The sequence below is a fragment of the Zosterops lateralis genome (assembly GCF_965231275.1).
Source record: "Zosterops lateralis genome assembly, chromosome: 7".
NCBI classification, from domain to species: Eukaryota; Metazoa; Chordata; class Aves; order Passeriformes; family Zosteropidae; genus Zosterops; species Zosterops lateralis.
Window position 1 is genome coordinate 17,859,074 of NC_139767.1, and position 18,846 is coordinate 17,877,919.

The window sequence follows — 18,846 nt, forward strand, 5'->3', positions numbered from 1 at the left end:
TAAACACATCTGAATGTTTTCCTGTGACTGTTTATATTGTCCTCTTAAAAAGGAAACTTTCTCTATCAGCACCTAAGTAAGTGGTAATAGGTAAATATGAAATAAAACTTACAGTCTTAGTTGCATCAGTACAATTAAAGACTGATTTTGATGCTTGCATTCAAGTTAGAATATATTTTCTTTTTTCTTAAACTCTGTTTTCAGTGAAATCTTGTGCCCCATACTCTTAGGCAACTCACAAGCAGCCAGTTTAAGATTAAGGACTAAAAAAAAAAAAAAAGGAAGTAAAAGCAGGGCCTATCTAGTTCTATAGGGTATTTTACTGCCCTCTTAAAAGCACAAAACTCATTGTCCAAAATTCCATTGCCACCACGTGTGTGGCGGGTAGCTTGGGGACCCAGCCAGAGACTGCAGCCCCATGCTCAGCTTTCAACACTCCTGTGGAAAATGGCCTCCAGGAGATTAATGGCCCCAGACTCAGACCACATCAACTCCAGCACAGGTCTCTGACTTCATCTGAACCATCACACAGGCGTACAACAACCTAGAAACTGTGTCAGATTCAAACAATACTTCCACACACCTCAAGAGCTACTCTGGGATCATCAGAAACCATTTGTCACTCCGTATGCTGCAGTGAGTGAAAGTTATTTAATTAGCATCCCCAGGAATTGCAACACCAACAAATTTCAATGTGGGTCACAGACATTTAAATTGTCACTGTCCCTCAAAGCACATCAGACTCAAACATGCAATCACTTATCATCTCTCAAGTTACCACTCACCTGTCATTGTGATTTTCTACTTGTAATCTAGTTTTAAGAAAACCATATAGTTAAATAAATGTCTACATAAATCTAACTTCAACCAATCCTCAGTTGCTTGAGCCTGCAACAGCCTAAAACAGCGCTTTGAGAAAAAAGGATTTCTTCTGAATCCGTGAGATCCCTACAGAAAAGCTTCAGGACAGCTTAAACATCCAAAAATATTATTTTGCAGTTAATCACTTCAACAGAAGCTCAGGGTCAGAAAATGTCGTGGGAGGGGAAACAAAAGAGCTGCCATTTTATGTCAAGGGTTGCTGGCATAAAAAAATAAGCAACACAACCTCTCCTCCAAATTATAAATAGCAACTGAGTCCACGCAAAAAGAAGACTGAAACAGAAGAAACATATCTAGAGGAAAAATAAAAATAAAATTAAAACAAACAAACAAAAAACCCACACAAAAAGCCTAAAATAAAGAAATGAACAAACAAAATAAACCACCCTAGGAAAAAAGCTCTTAATTGCAACCAAGTATCTACTGGAAATGTGAGCAACCCACTGTTAAACAAAAACTTGCAATTGACAGAATAATATTTAAGCTAATATGCAACAGAAGTAAACTATATGCAAAGGAAGTAAACTAATTACCAAAGTAAAGAATATTTAATAATATCCTAACAGGCTGCACGTTGTGGATAGCAAAGCGGATAAGAGTGTTTTCACAGCAATCAGAGATTTTCTCCCTATTCTAAACAACCTTTATTCACAATTTATAGGAAACCAGCCCAAAAATTTGTTCACTTGCAGATGCTGTGCCTTCTAAAAAAAAAAAAAAAAAGCACTACAATTGAAGATATCTGAAATAAAAGGGTCCAAGCCTCAGAGATATTCCTAACCCAGGGATCAGGCACACAGTAATTTCCTGTGACTCAACCAAGCTAAGGAAGCTGTATCTACATCCCTAATGAACAGCACATGCAAGGTAATTTTACTCCTCACTTACAAAGTTTAAGGCACTTCAAAAGACAAGCAAAAGGAAGCAACAGACATATCTGGTCCATCTTAGCTTAATAATTTACCTGTTAATCAAATTTGTTTACGTAGCAACTGTTCAACACTGGCCAACAGTCAAGAGGACATGTGCACTTATCCCTTTACAATTTTAGTACAAAATCCAGCAGTTTACACCACAGACAGTTATTATGTCTCAACTAACTCAAAATAACTTTTGAAGCCACATACTGCCAGTGTGGGCCTTGACACACTAGTTTCACTGAAGCTGATGTCCATATCAAATTAACCCCAAAATTGGCTTGATTTAAAAAAATGTGTATATACAAGCCAGTGTAAGTAAGAATCTCAAATTAAGTTGGTAAAAAAAAAAAAACAGTAATCCACACACTTGCACTACAAATACTTGTTATTCATATGAGGCAACTCCCAAGTTGTTACTCATTTAATGAAAAACTTAGTATAAGAATGTTTAAATAAATGATTTTAAAAATCCACTACAAAAAGCTGTAGCAGAATACAGACAAATACTTTTCTATGTCTGGATTCCTGTGTTTCCAAGATTGTTTCCGGAGGGAGAGACACAGAAATGAAGTATCTTAAAACAGACAAAATGAAACTAAGCCTGTTCTTCACAAGTGTAATTGTGTTCTGGCAATGCTACATCTTTTATTATACTGGTGTCTCCCAAAAATGGGGTTTGGACAATATTTTGGTTGCAACACATATGCCATGACGCTTAGAACACGGTTTTAGCCAAAGCATCCACTAAGAGAACCTCATGCAGTGACTTTCTTGACTCCTGGAAATACAACATTCATTTACAAAATAAAGTCCTCAAGAAAATTATCCCTTGAATAAAAACCAAGAATAGGGCAAATAAATAATCAGTCAGATTCACTGCAGAAGTCTGTCCTATCCAAAATTATTTATCCTGCAAGATGCAGAATACACAACAGCTGGAGCATCTGAAGCAATTTTCACAACTTCCAGTCTATAAAGGGTTCTAAGTATCCTCTTGATACCTTTTGAGAATCTCCTAGTCAGCACCAATAGGAGTGCTCTAAGCCAATTCCTTTACCAAAATATACAAAAAAAACCAAACAGAAAACCTTGCAAAATAACACTCTGTAAAACAGACACATTTTAAGACACTCCTCTGGTATAATAAATACAGTTTTATCTCCTTTTAGCACCTTATATCACATAGCAGTAAACCTGAAAGGAGGCAACAGTCAGTCTCTTCTCCCAGCAATTAGCAATAGGACAAGAGGACAGAGATTTAAACTGCACCAGGTAAGGTTCAGGCTGGACATCATGAAGAAGTTTTTCACAGAAAGGGTGACTGAGCATTGTAATGGGCTGCCCATGGAGGTGGTGGAGTCATCATCCTGGAGGTATTTCAGGAAAGACCAGATGTGGCAGTCAATGCCAAGGTCCAGTTGACGAGGGGGCATTAGGTCATAGGCTGGACTTGATTTCAAAGGTCTCCTCCCATCTAGTTGATTCTGTGACTCTGTTTTTCTTTGAATGAATACAGGGCTGGATGGGTTCCCGTGAGATCACTTACTGTGAACTTTGTAATTTTTTGGTATAGCTGCAGATATCCCTGGAAAGTTCATATATTTCACTACACCCTGCAAAACTTCACAACCTCTAAGCCCTCTCTCACTGTTCATCGCTCTCAATACTTGCTGACTCAGACCTGAGATAGGTAAGGGAGTAGAAGCTCCTAGAAAGAGCTAATAAAATACTAATAGAGCATCGAAATTGCCCTTCATTACAGCCAGGACCCAGTGTGGAAAGTCATTCAAGGCCGCCACCAGAGCACCCATACCAGCTACAAACTACAAAGAAAAAGAACATCTGCTATTTTTAGTCCTCTAAGGATTAAATTATCCATTTCAGTTTGTTTTCCTTTATTTTACTCTGTTGTTTTTCTCCTGTAACTCTTGCAAATCACTGCCAGTCCTTACTCTCATGACCCACATTAAAATTATCACATGCTCTCTTTTAGCACTACAAACATGAATGAGGTAAGTCCAGTGACATGCATGTGATTATACTTAACTCATCCCCTACAGAAGGTACAAGCATATTCTATGTCTTCTGGACAGTCCTTTCCAGAAGTGAATAATAAAAATCAAAAAAGTGAACAAGCTGCATTATATGACATAAGAAAATTTATATGAAGCATTAAAATATCCCCTAAAGCTTAAAACATACATATCACATACAAGAAGCCCTGAAAATATAAAATTAACTTCCATGTAGTCAGACTCCAGGCAATACAGCAGCAAAACTAGAGAAAGCATGTTTTTATTTTTGAGTGTCATAAAACCCAAATGCATTACAGACGTGACTGAACAAAGCATGCACAGTTATTCCTGCTCAATTTAAATTTTTCTATCCACAAGTTAGTTCTGCTAGTTCACCAGAAATATTTAAGTATTTCCCAGTAAGATTATAATTACATTTTACTGGGGTTTTTTCCCACTACTCTCCTGCAGTTTGCACAGACCACTGCCAGCATTTTGAAGGAGTCCAGGAACATATGTACTGCATGAAATCAAGTGCTCTTGTACCCAAGTACCCTGGTTGTAATGGCTGAAGCAATACTGCTGCCCATCAATACCATGGAGACTGCTTATGGACCATGGAGTACTTTCAGAGACCAGTGGTATTAAAATTAAATACAAATTTCAGGTGAAATTCCAGCAGTAATAAACCTCTTAGTGAAGAACCACACTCCACACACCAGCTGCCAACAAACTGCCACCAAAAGCACAGCCCTCAAAAGCAATGACAAATAACAGGTGAACTTCAGAGATGGGCAATCAAAGGAGGTGAGTGCTCTTCAGTGAAAAGCTAACGTGGCAAGGCATGAAACAACATTTCTAACACTTCTCTCCAGCAGTTATCTGCTCAAGATAATGGAGTCAAAAGAACTGCTAGCAATTTGCAGAATAAGGCCCTGGCCCCAGTCTCTCCCATTCATTTCAGTGGGAGCCAAATTACAGGTTTATCTAATAATTCATATAAATCCGTCACAAAAATACCAAATAACTTCCGGAGCAGTAGATGTGCAATTTTCTTCAATGAGTGGACACAATTATCACTTAGGGCAAAAGGACAGATCCTGCTACAGGAGGCATTTCTACTATGCCACATGCATCATAAACATGATGCTGACAGCTTAATTTTCTATAAAACAATTCACTGGGAACTCCTGTTTCCTACTTTAAACCTAAACCACTACAGCGGTTGTACTAGATAATAAAATGGCAACTTAGTTTTTCTTTCACTGCTATTTAATCACTCAGGCCACATTCCTATGTTTTACTTAATCAGCACAATTCTTGCCCAGTTTTATACCTGATAGTCTAATCAAGGCCTTGTAGCATATATATTTTTTTTCCTATCAGACCTGTTTAAGTGTATTTTTTTCCCATAAACACACCTCTCTTCCCATAAAGTTGCATTTTACTGCCAGTCTATAAAAAGTTAATGCCTTGCAGAGGTATTTCTCAGATTTCAAAGAGTTTCAAAGCAATCTGTCCGAGCAACACTCTTCCAAGTATTTGTAAGTTCTTCTAAGCACATATTCTAGTATGCTATGCTGGAACAAAAATTGCTTTGTTTCACATGTTAGAACTTGTTAGCCCCTTGGCTAATATAAAACCTTCACAATCTTTGCTGGTTGTGATTGGCTTGTTTAATAAAATGACACACAGATAGAACATATTTGCAGAATGATACCATAGCTCTATTGACTTGGCTTGCTCCCTTGCACTTGGCTAGCATGAAATGCCTCTGAGCAAGTTTTTCACAACTCTCCTATGTTTTCCTTCTAATCAGTTGTTATGGATTATTGGCAGCAGTTAACAGAAATACAAGACATGCAGTCATGGAGATAAAAGGACACTTCCTTCCAAATAAACTAGAAAGAGCAGAGTCACAGGTTATGCCGAGCTGAAAGGGACCCACAAAGACAATCAAATCCAACTCTCAGCCCCACACAGGACCAAACCCAAGAATGCCTGAGAGCACTGTCTAAATGCACAGAATAATCCATTTTTTGGACTAAATGTATCCAAGTATCTACTAAATACAGATACACAAGAGTTACAGCAAATTATTTTTGTATTGATATCAGAAGAGTCATTAACTCACCACAACTTTCAGTGCAGTTCAGTCACAGACATTCATTATTGTCATCACTAAAGATGAAGATGCTGCATATGTAAACATGTGACAGCCGTTAGGGTCAGAAGACCTTTCGGCCACAAACTGGTCCCTGGTACAGCACAGGCCACTATACTTCAGCAAAATGCTTCTGTGTTGAGCTCAACAACTTGACAAAAATAATTGTTTAAAAAGACATCTCAATGAGAAGACAGATGAAAAGGATTCTCCATCTTTACTCCTTTCAATTGTAGTCTGTGCCAAGTGTTACTCATCCTCACTCCTGATAATTTGTGCTTTTCTTTCCATTCTAATTTTTCTGGCTACAAATTCCAAGCACTAGTTCTTGCAATAACTTTTTGCACTAGATTAAACTATCTCATCATTTTCTCCATAGGAAAATGCAATTTTTGTATCTAAGCTCTCACTTTTAAATTCGTTAAGGCTGTTGACAGAGAAGTTCTGCCAAAGCTTGTCAGACTTATTTAAGGCAGCACCACTTGCCTCTCCACTACCTTCTCAGAAAACTTCCAAGAGAAAGTGCCCATACCAAGCTGCTTCCATAACCTGTCTTGTTTAGTTTAAGTTTCAAATTATAACCAGTCTGAAGAAAAATAAAAAAATTTGCGATGGAAGGCACTTGCTCCCCTTCTGTCAACTCATCCTGATGGATGATACTCATCACCTCCTCTCAACACCCCCATTCTGTGTTTTGCAGAGTCCCTTGGGCTGCTCTTGCAGTTCATTTACACTCTTGTAAACACAACAGAACCACATATGCCTAACAACAATTTTCCCAGTGCTACATACCAAGATAAAGCATGACTAGTTGCTACAAATTACTTGATCCTGATTTGCATATGCAAAACAATTAACCTAATTTGCCCAACAGCACCATGATATGAGCTCTTACTGAATTCCAAGTTTTCATTAATCCCTAAATAAACCCTTAAATGATAATAAACTCTTCCTGGCATATGGTTTCCTTTTCCTACTGTACAACCTGTGTTCCTTGCTACTCCAAGCTGAACTTTGTATTGTGCTGTCTTGGGAAAATGCTGTGTATTACTTGACACAGTTGCACCATTCAATAAAAATACATTTTATTTTCTCCATCCTTTCCCATTCCATTAAGTTTGATTCCATCACAAGATGTAGCAATATTGTTTTTAAATTTACTTTCAGAAATATGCTTTAAGTACACAAAAACAGGTCTAGCACAGATACGGGTGCAACCCCTTCAGAAACACATATGTTCAATAAAGGTATTTCACTGACCCTGACGGAGATCTGCCAGCCAGATTATTTTTAAGGAGCACATTACTGACACTGCATAGCACAAATTTTACTTTTCATGTATCTTTTGATATTAACAAATAGTAGAAATAAAGAGAACAGCACAAACTGACATTGGACAGAATGTATAAATCTTCCATTGTCCTAGAAAAATCTTGAGATCATTTCACATTATTTTAGACAGCACCATGATTAATCATGATCAAACATGCCTTATCACATCACTAAGCGTGACACGATCATGGCAGCTCCACTGCTGCAGCAGTGGATGAACTTTGATGTCTGATTATTTACTAAGTCTATTATTCCTAGCACTGCTCCACTGTCCTCCAGCTTGTAACTGTCTTCCTACAATAGTCTGAGGATACTGTATACAAGTTACACACAGTCATGATGGAACAGCAGTCCAGTAACTGTGCTGTCCATCACTACACTGGGCTGTGCTCACTGCTCCATCAGTGGTGCTGACTGGAGCACTGTGAGGACCACATACACCATGTCTCTGCTCAAACTGTACAAAGCTGAGGGGTCAAAAGGACTCTCAGGCAAATTTTAAAAGCTTAAAAAAAAAACCCAAAACAACACAACAAACCAACCTCAGCTAGTAAAGGTGCATGTAGCTAATTCTGCCTTTTTCCCCTAACATTGCCTAAGGGGCAATTGCCTTTTTCCCCTAAGATTCCCCTAAGGACCCAACTGCCTTTCCAGGTCACGAGATGCCCCAAGAGAAGGTGACTGGCAGAACAGTTAGGGTTAAAACTACCTCATTGCAAGACCAAACTATGACTATGTGGCTATGACTAACTAGGAGCTAGTGGAGCCCTAGATAAAAATCTTCAGCAGGCAGGGAAGAGACAACTCTAAGCCTGTAGCATGAACCACAGAGCAGACGTCAAGAGGAGAAAATGGAATCAGGTAATGACAGGAACGCTGCCTCTTCCTATCTAGCAACATGCCTGTGGTATCAAGGGGAAACTAGTAGCTCCACAGGTGCAGCCAGCTCTCCTCCTCCTCAGGGCCAGGCAGAGGAGAGTTGCGAAACAAGAAAAGTGGGAGAGAACAGTGAATGGTAGATCAATAATGCTTTTAAATCAGCCCCCTCAGCTTAACTGCTCTTTACTGTAACCTCATGGCTTACAGAGGCTTGTAATTAAACAAACAAAATTCCCAAAGTAGTTTGCCTGCATTACCTAGAGGATGAAAAACACTAGAAAAGCATTTTTGTTCTTGTTACCACAGCAGACAAAGTGAAAGAAAAGTAAACTTTTACCTCTTTTTCTATTTTGAGCAGCTTCTTTACTGCCACCTCCTTGTCCTGAGAAATCCATCGGGCTCGGTAGACACTCCCAAAACTCCCTCCACCGCAGTTCTCAAAAAACTGCAAGTCATCAAATTTAATTTGCACAAATGAAGCACTGGTAGACGACATCTCATAATGACAAAATATACCACAGCAAAACCTGTAAAGAGAAAAGCTTTTATTAATGCACATGCGTCAAGGACTTATGGACTTTCTCACTTATGCTCAGTCACCCCAAAATCAGAATCATAAGCAGACTACAGTTAAATCCACAGGCCCCAGGAGGAAAAGAGCCTAAGAACTTGCATTCCAACAGGCTGCAAGAAAGTTTGCATAATTTGCACAAGCTATTAGGAGGAGCTGGGGGACAACTAACAGTATTCCTCAGAGCAATCCTGACGTTTCCCAAACACCTCGGGAGCTGCTCTGCAGAAGGGAGGCGCATGGCTGCCTTGTCTGCGGACAGACAGGAAGGGTGCTCTCGGCCCCGGGTTGCCTGCCCGCCGGGGCATGCCAGGCACGCCGCACTCCCGCCACGACGGCCAGGCACGGGGCACAGGCCGGGCACGGGGCACAGGCCGGGCACGGGGCACAGACCGTCCGGGCCAGTGGCCATGGCCAGCGACAGCGGCACCTCGGCACGCACCGCACCCCGACAGCTTCGGGCCAGCCCGGAGCGCTTCACGCAAGGATGTGGAAAAACCTGGCCATGGTAAATCTCTCTTCCTGAGTGACTCAATCCTGTTTGCACGTTGTAACAAAGCGCAAGTACAGGGTAATTCATCTGGGTTACATTATGTGAAATTTCTGCAGCCTGTGCCAAGACTGGTGTCGGCAGTTTCAAGAGATGATCCCAAATCTGCTGACAGGGGAACAGAATGTCCTTCCCCGAGATTTCACGGTGATAAAGCTTATGGCTGTAGCAAATTTCAAGAAACATTATCACCCAAATAGATGAACAATGACTAATTTTAGGTTTCTTTTTTTAATGATATAAGATCAGAAATCTCAGGTCTTTAATGCAGGACATGGAATACTCCAGAATCATCTGCAAGTCTGCTGTGGGTTCACTTCAGATGGCACCAGCCTAGACAAAGTAGTTTTAATTACCAGCAAAAGTTAGCATACTTGCAATTAATGACACTAAATTTATCAGCATAAAATTAGAGATGAGTTTTAATAAAACACGCCAAAAAAGAACCAGAGATTTTGGGTTGATGGTGAAAACTACACATCCAATTTCACTGGTAAATTACAGTACCAAAATATACAATGTCTTCTGGGAATCTCCATTCCATAGGGCTTTTTGAGATAAAACACAAGTTATGTGTTGTCCAGAACTGGGAAACACACCGGTGTTAACTCCTTGTACTGATGACTGCCAGAATCTCTTTATGTCAGCCCCTTCTGTAACAAACACAAAGCATTATTTGCCCCCTGGCTCTTCTATTGTGTAGCTACTCTGATTAAAATTTTGAGGTATCATTTGATCAGGAATTTCTGGCACTTTTTGGTTGCAGCTATTCTGCAAATGAGAGATGAAGATATCAACACTTTTCTACAACATAACATAGAGCCTTCTCTGAAACTGCCTGCTCCATTTTATACCTCTCGATCGCCCATAAAGATAAAGACAAATGCTGACCAGATCATGACAACTTTACTATGCATACTGAAGGCATTTTAGCAAGGAGCAGACTTCAAGCCTTTCACCAACAGCCGGCCTGCAGAGCTCTTGGAGAGAGAACATGAATGCTCTCTCTCCAGAGCTGCAAGTCAGAGCAGGGGTTACCAGTGGGATGTGAAATAAAGTCCATTCTTCCAGTGCACTACAGCCTCTTCCCTAATACAAGTGCCTGAACTGTCCTGCTGACCTTCTGTTCTTGTTTTAACCTTGTTGCTGTTGTTAATTTCCTGCCATCTCAGAGTCATCTTCTGTGCAGCCCACACAGGTTTTCTTTAGAGAAAGCTCAAAGGAAAGGAAAACGGTCAATCCTACAGACCAAGAGCATAATGAACGTTTTAATGTTTTGCTCTTTGCTAGTGCTGCTTATCGTCAGAAACAGATCTTCAGAAACAAAAGTTCATTTGCATTGTTTACTCCAACAGTTACTCCAAGTTCATGCTGTGTACGTGGTGTCTCAAGCATATGTGACCCTTAACAGACAAATAAAACAGGTTGACTACTCAACCCAAAGACCTCACAATTTAAGGCCACAGCCCTGCACAATTTTATGCACATGGGTAATCAAACTTGAGTGAGCAATTCCTTACTGACAACAGAATTAGCTAGAAGAGGGATGTGACTTGCAGGCAAGAGCATATGCACAGACTAGACCATAAGTTTAACAGGAAAGTGGGAATAGCTGAAAACAGATCATTGCATTTGAGTTGGCAGAAGCAAGAGGAAACCAAGTGAAAAAACACATCCCAGGAAAGAAATTTCTGGCCTTCACTATCTGAATTCAATAGCTTTGAAGAGTTGTCAAATTATTTAACATTATTGTTCACCCAAACCACCAAATGAACTGTACAAACTAGTAAACCATTTGATTCCTGAAAATTACACTAGCAGAGAATAACATGCACACCAAACACTTGACAAATACAATTGAGTACCTTTCTTATGGGTCCTCCTTACTGCTTCAAACTTTGTCTAAATTTTCATGCATTCACAATGCAGTGCCTGGGATACAAGTACTTGCAGAAGCTACCATTCATTCTTTAAACACCTTCTTAGTTTCAAATTTACCTACAGCCATCAACCAGCTGCAGATCACAGGATTACACAGTGAATCAAGTGGCAAGACCTTTGAGATACTGAGTCCAACCTATGACCAAATACTACCATGTCAACCAGACCATGGCACTGAGTGCCACATCCAGTCTTTCCTTAAACACCTCCAGCAACAGTGGAGCAACAGCAACAGCAGCACCACCTCCCTGGGCAGTCCACTCCAATGTTTAATCACCCTCTCTGTGAAGAATTTCTTCCTCATGTCCAGCCTAAAGCTCCTCTGATACAGTGTAAGACCATGTCCTCTTGTCCTGTCACTGGTTGTCAGGGAGAAGAGGCTGACCCCTGCCTGACCACAACCTCTTTCAGGTAGTTGTAGAGACGCTATAGGGCACCAGCATACAATAAGTTAATGTTATTTAAAGAATGATTCATTGGTTGGCATCAGGTTGTTCCAGATGCGTTTTTTTCCAGAGAAAGTAGAGGAGATTTACAAGAGACACTCTATTTAGGGATCTGTAATTAAAAACAGCCTGCATTCGTTTTCTTTTTCTAGATGAAACAACAGACCTGTTTAAACATTACTTTATGTTTTTGGATTCAAGGTAGGTAATCCTCAATTAGAAAGATCAATCTCTGTGTTATATTTGAGAAAACAACTGTTTAGATTAACAATTGCAAGTGACAAATCCACACACACTTATTAACTTGTCATCCTGTTTTAAAGATATTTAACAATCCAAGTTTATAACATTGGTTAAGAGAAAAAAAAAATAGATCAGGTATTTCATTAAACTCCACAGTCTTCCACTTGCATCTGAAATAAGCACAGCATTCCAACAATGTGCAGCACTTCTTTGCACCTTATACTTGTACAGGCAGGAGGGCAGTCCCCTGCAACACGGGCTCCAGGCCTGGGGCTTACAGCAGCTCCCCTGCACACAGCTCAGGAGGGTTTGGCACCAGCACCCTCCTTCCCCACTCACGGTTTTGTGTGTTCAAGTACCATCACTGTGTAGCAGGGAAACACTGCATTGACCGACTGTTGCTTATTCTTGATTAAATGAAAACATGACAATTCAGAAACGGTGAATGACAGGTATTTCAGGAAATAATTAAACTGCTGGTTATTTCAGTTATTTCTATGGGATCTCCCTGGGGGTAAGAGAATTTTCTCCTTTTTCTGTTTTATTTCTAATAGCTAGCATGAGCTTGTAATCTTGCAGAAACATCTACATCTTCTCCTGGCTCCTTTTTTTTCCTCATACTAACTTTTATTTGTGCATGCTGCTGGAAGCTATTCATTTCACACTAAAAAGTAACAGATCTGAGTTGCATTTGGCAATGTTTAACATGTGAAATTATTATTTAACATTAGTATGTAATATGTCAGGACTATTACAGGGAGTCACTTTGCAGCAAGCAAAGTCACCACATTCTGTCACCACAAGCTCAGTTCAGTGCACCAATGATGCAGGTGTAGGAAACCATCCACCATCACTGGCTTGTGATTACAGCCCTTTAGGGGATTAACCCATGTGAGGGTCCTGGCCCTGCTAAGGTTCCACATTTGCTGTTCCTCCTGGACACCCCAAGATGAGGGAATCCCCAGGCATGCAGGGTGCATGCTGCCCTCCATCTTAGCACAGGAACATTGGAAGAACTCAACACATTCACTTATACCTCCCACCTCCCTACAAACTGCAAGTAGGGGAAGCGCTGCCATGCCCAACATTCCACTTTATTCCGTCTACAAAACAGAAGACCCTTCCTTTTGTCATTCAGCTACTGCTCCCAGAGTATAGAGCTTCCACTTGAGGGATTTAGAGACAGGAGGGAGGAAAGAATTTACAAATTGCACAGTAACTGCAACTCATATTTTGTTTAGTGCGTGGCTGCGAAACCAAAAATTGCATCTCTCATCTTGCACGTGCACCTGACGCTGCTCAGGTATTCAATTACTGCAGGAACAGCCTTTGTAATTTATTACAGGGAACAACCCTGCCCCTCACTTTACTGTGTGGTTCCACAAAGTAGGATTCAGTGCTTCTTGCAGGAAGGCACACTGCCAACATATTGCCAATAAAGTAGTAGCACACCACACTTGTGCTATCTTAAAATACACAGCTGAATGTGCCAAGTTTCCTTATTTGGCAAAACAGCCCATTTGCTTTCAGGATCTTTGACCATCCATTTTTAGACCCAAATCATCCTTTGTATCCAAAGGCCTGCAGTCCTTAAGCATACCAACCTGGATATTTTCAGCAGTATATTTATACGAAGTTAAAATATATATGTATATTTTTAAAAAAATAAAATAAAAATGCCCAACAAAAAACTCCACCCCCAAACACCAAAACATGGTTAACCATTCTCTTGTCCAAACAGAAAACAAAAAAGGAGTCATAGTGATATTGAGCTACAAAATATACTGCAGAAAGACATTTTTATAAATAAAAAAACCCTTAATCATATAATGAGCTGCTGATGGATAAGATGCAAACAAACTCCAAGCACAAATCCAAATTAAATATATCCTAATCTTCTAATCTCGCAATGAGTTAAAATAAAGCCAACAAGCTCTACAACTCCTAAACTTTCTTAATCAGACAGAGTAGCAATCCTGCAGATGGTAAGACTGGAGGCATGGCTCTGCCTACCTTAGTTACAGACTCAACAACATTTCAGCCTGTCCTTTGTCAGAACCTAAGAATTCTGCATAACGTCCATTAATAACGTTTCTAATTTTATTTTAATTTATATGACCATTGCTGCAGAAAAAGAGCTCAACTCCACCTAAACAGTTTGAGAACTGCAGGAAAAGAATTATTTTTAAGACAAGCTACGTCAATGGCAGAGACTGAAGGTTTTAAAGGCTTCACTTTAAACAGAAAACATTTTATCTCAGAAAACCCCTAAACTGATCACTTCACTTATATTTTACTTGTAAGCAGTGCCTGCCAGTAGTACACCCACAACACAAGGCAGCTAAGCCTGCACCCAGGCCCACAGCACAGCTTGGTCCTGGCACAGGCCAGACTGCAGGACCTGGGCCTCACTTTTGTCCATGTTTCTGTCTTCCCCTCACAGTGAGCCAGGCTCTCCAGGGTTACCATTATTCACACAAATGCCACGGGTATGCAAAGCACATTATGGATAGATAAAATAAGTAGGCTTCAGAGGACTTACAATTCCAGGACAAACTCCTGAAAACATCTAACCACACGCCTCCTGCAGAAAGCTATGATGTTTTCGGGCAGTGACCCAGTTAATCCAGCGCTTTCAAATTATTTCTGCTTCTGGAACTTAGAAAAAGTAATGATCCATGGCTTTCCCGATGGCTCTGTCGCTAGAACTCCCAGCAGAGCATACTGGATACCGGGTAATAGATGGCTCACACACACGTGCTTAATAAAAGATCATACTACTGGAAACGAGCTAACTTAAGCAAACATAGCAAAACCAAACACCGACAGCTTACTTAAAAGAAGGGAAAAAAGCGGAGGGAATGAAAGTCACACCTCAAATCCCAACCCGACAGATTTTATGCCCAAAACAACAGCAAAATCCAGCAGGTGCGCTGCATTTGGAACACATTCTGAGGAGCGCAGCAGCCCCTGGCCGTGGGCCGGCTGCCCGTGTCCCGCGGCCCGTGTCCCTCAGTCCGTGTCCCGCAGCCCGTGTCCCTCGGCCCGTGTCCCGCAGCCCGTGTCCCGCAGCCCGTGTCCCTCGGCCCGTGTCCCGCCGCCCGTGTCCCTCGGCCCGTGTCTGTCCCGCAGCCCGTGTCCCTCGGCCCGTGTCCCTCAGCCCGCCTTCACGGGCGGCCGCCGCCGGCAGCCCCATTCCCTCGCCGGGCTGTCCCGCCCGGGTGTCGCTCGGCGGGCACCGCTCTGTCCTGTCCTGCCCTGCCCGGTCCTCCCGGCGGGGCTCGGCTCCTCCCGACCCCCGTCCCCCTGCGCGGCCAAGCCTGGGCGCGCTGACCGCGGGGACTTTTGCCGGCGCGGCGGGACCAAGGCGACGCAAGGTCAGGCCGTGTGCCCGGCCGGCCGCCTCCCTTCACGGGGCTTCTGAAGTTGCTCCGGCACGGGGAACGTCAAACCCGGAGGGGACACCCACGGCCCGGCCCGGCCCGCTCCCGCCGCCCCCCTCCGCGCAGCCGAACGCGCACCCACCGCCCCGAGCGCTGCTCCGCGGGGGGCGCTTCGCCCTCCTCACCTTTCCCGAGGGGCTCCGGGCTGGCGGGACCCGAGCGGCGCCGATCCCGGAGCCGGCGAGGGAGACTACAACCGGCGCGACCGCGTCTCCCGCTCCGTCCCCCGCGCTTCCGGTTGGTGCCGGGAGCCGGAGCCGGAGCCGCCGCCGCCCCCGCACCGCCTCGCAGCGGCACCACCCCGCGCTCCGCGCCGGGCCCCGCGGGGAGGCGCGGCCGCCGCCGGCTCGGGGGCGCGGTGCCCGGCCGGCAGGGGGCGCGGTGCGGGGCAGGGCGGGCCGGCCCCGCGGGATGAGGCGGGCGGGGGGGAGCGCTGGGGCCCCTCACGGCCCCTCACGGCCCGGGACACGAGCGCTGGGCCCCTCACGGCCCCTCACGGCCCGGGACACGAGCGCGGGGCCCCTCACGGCCCCTCATGGCCCGCGCCCCGCACCACGCCCGGAGCGCTGGGGACGGGCTGCCCTGGGGCCGGCGGGATGCAACATCGGCTTCTCAGAACCACCGAAACACAGGCTAGGCTACGTCGGAAGGGACCCACAAAGACCATGAAGTCCGACTCCTCGCCTTGCACAGGACATCCCCAAGAATCACACCGTGTGCCCGAGAGAGGTGTCCAAATGCTTGTTGGACCCTATCAGAAATGAAACAGCCATACACACCACTTCTTATCCAAACATTTTAATGGCATTGAGGCATTCCGCCGTTGCAGAAAACTTGCCAATAGAATCAGCTTATTACTGTTTCAATATAACAACTTTCTGGTGTCACACTTAAAGGAAGAGACTCAAAAGACTTGGGGGGCAAACAACAATCTTTCTATTGAGAACAGCACATTTTCTTTACCATACAATTTATGGTGCAAGACTCAGTGCCTAGCGCTGCTTTACTCTGCACCCCCCAGGTCATCTCCTGAAGACTGTACATTGGGATTTTATAATATTTGGAAAACTGCAGCTCCTTGCTATCTCTCATATCTGACTGTTGTTACATGCATGTGTAGATCTGCCAGATAAAGCCAGTTGTGTAGCACAGTGATTCACAAAGAGCTGTGCAGATGAACCGTGTCCATTAATTGTACATTTTAAAGATGTAGGTTATCAAGGTGAATTGTGGAAGAACACTTTACTGGTTAATGAAATATAATTATTTAATGGATATCAGAGGCTTTCCCCCATGTTGTATTAGTTTGGCACAACTAATACAACATGGTGGAAAGCCTCTCATATCCATTAATACTAATAATCATTAAAAATACTAATACTTTCTGTACTTAAAATAAAACATTTCACTAAACCATAATAATAGGAGTAAAGTTCAGCAAGATCTTAAGCACTCAGTGCAGAAAGTATGTGAAGACAGCAAGAAAGTAAAAAAGGCACTGGTGACTCCCCTTTTGCCCGCCAGATAGGTTCAGTGACAAGCAGTGAAGGAGGTCAGCATGCTTTGGCTTCCCTTGGACACTGCAGGTTCAGGCACTTCTTGTCTGATCTGAGAGCGCTTGTGCTTTCTTATGAACTGATATGCTAGTGAACCTGGAGAGGCCTCCAGTCAAAAGTGCCACATTATAAAGGGACACGCAAATATCAAACTATGCTCTGGAGAAGGAGAGGTGTCACATCTTAGGCTCTTAAATGCTGTAACTAATATGTTTATCCTTCCTGTCAGAGGCAATTGTCAATTAGTCAAATGATTTAAAATCTCTTTGAATGTTAAATCACCTGTTTCATAGGCATTTTCCTTGAGCACATGCATTCAGAGGTCTCTTGCCTACTGTGCTTTGTCTGGGCATTTTTTATATGGCTGTGTATCTGTAGAGCAGGGATTTACCATATGTGAGTTTAGGCCCTGGTTGCAGGGCCTAAATAAACTATTCCAGTAGCACATGAGAAATGAGGGGGTGGTTAATATTTCCTACTTCAAGAGTAGGAGTGCAGAGTCTGCACCAGGCAATGTGTTAACATGCCTCTTGTTTAAATCACATAACTCCACCTGCTCTAGTAGAGGACAAGTGTGAGAAAGCAAAGAAATCTGCATGAGGTCTGTCCAGCCTCAGAGCTACACTGTTCTGAATCTGAAACTGTTACAACAAGGTTTTAAGCCTGCATTTTGGGGCTGGTACTCTTTCTGCCCTCTGGCTAGTATGACGGGGTATTTTCAAGTTGTTTTTCCATTATCATGAAAATTAAATTTAAAATAGCTAGAAAAGATCAGAAACCAATGTAATGGCAGTTTCTTAGGTGGTCATACTACTGTAGAGAACAGCGAGCCAACACATAATGGTATGTTTTCCCTCTTTTCTGAGGCAGAAAACTCAAACAGAGAAACTCAAAAGTTTACCTCTGGAGACCTCAATCCCAATATCAGGCTTCTTCAATTGATATAGGACAGGCAGAAAAAGAAAATACTTAAAAACTAACAAAAGTTATTGTAAAGCCACAACAATTGACAAAAGATAAAGGCAGCCCTAGCAGCTTTTAACTCAATTTTAGAGTTGAAAGGATGCATATGAATTGCCTCTTTACATCTCATCACAGGTTGTGTAATGACGTCTCACCATGTTTCAACATGGAAAATACAGTTTCATGCATATGTCCAGGTGGTTTAAATCATCCTGCCTGCCAAAAGCACAAGGCACAGCCCTGCCCTGCCTGTCGAGCCCTGTTCCTGCTGCTGCGCTGCCCACCTCGCCTTCTGCCAGCACGGTGTTTGCACGGCTGCACAGGGAATTGGGCTGTGCAGGAGAAGCTACTGCAGAGAAAACAAATCAGTTTTCACTCAGAGCAGAATGCAGGTCATCAGGCAATTGCACAAAGACGTGTGCCAGCACAAAGGCAGGAAAGGAGCAAGGGCTGATAAAAGCAGCTGAGAGGGGATGGAGCCTGGAAGTGCTTTTTTAGCAGTATAGTGGTTTATGCCAGCTTAAACTGTATGTGAAACTTTAGACACAGATAATTTGGAGGTGGACACCTGCTCTGTATTTTTCAATTCTCCTTCAAGACTGGCCCAGAGTTCATCTCAGGCTTAATACGGAGGTTTCTTTGAAGCACAGCTGCTTCTTTGGTTGCTAAGGCTTGCTTCCATTTCTAGCTCAAAAAATTGGCCAGAAAACATGGTGGAAGTCATGCCTGGGATATAATGGGAAGGTTGTACACACTGCTGTAGAAGATGTAGCACTAGTGTATGCTACTGTTAATCTAGCTAGTTTGAGCAATGCTAGCTGTAACTACATGGTGGCATTAGGTTTATGCCATTTGTTCCATCAGATTTGTGATCTGGAAAAGGTGGAAAAATGGCTCACCTGGAAGCCCTCTCTACATTATTTTTGCTTGCTTTACAGACT

The 18,846-nt window shown here is 42.9% G+C and overlaps 1 protein-coding gene across 2 annotated transcripts in view; it reads right to left on the bottom strand.

Moving 5' to 3' along the window:
* The window catches only part of LOC310911435 (mitogen-activated protein kinase kinase kinase 20-like), a 65,941-nt gene extending 50,318 nt beyond the window's left edge, over positions 1–15,623 (bottom strand). For both annotated transcript variants that reach the window (XM_083864931.1, XM_083864932.1), the window contains exons 1-2: positions 15,512–15,623; positions 8,530–8,719 (exon numbers count right to left, since the gene is read on the bottom strand). In XM_083864931.1, the coding sequence (XP_083721057.1) occupies positions 8,530–8,688 (159 nt within the window). In that variant the 5' untranslated portion in view covers positions 8,689–8,719; positions 15,512–15,623. The remainder of the gene's footprint in view (positions 1–8,529; positions 8,720–15,511) is intronic.
* Positions 15,624–18,846: the final 3,223 nt, after the last annotated feature.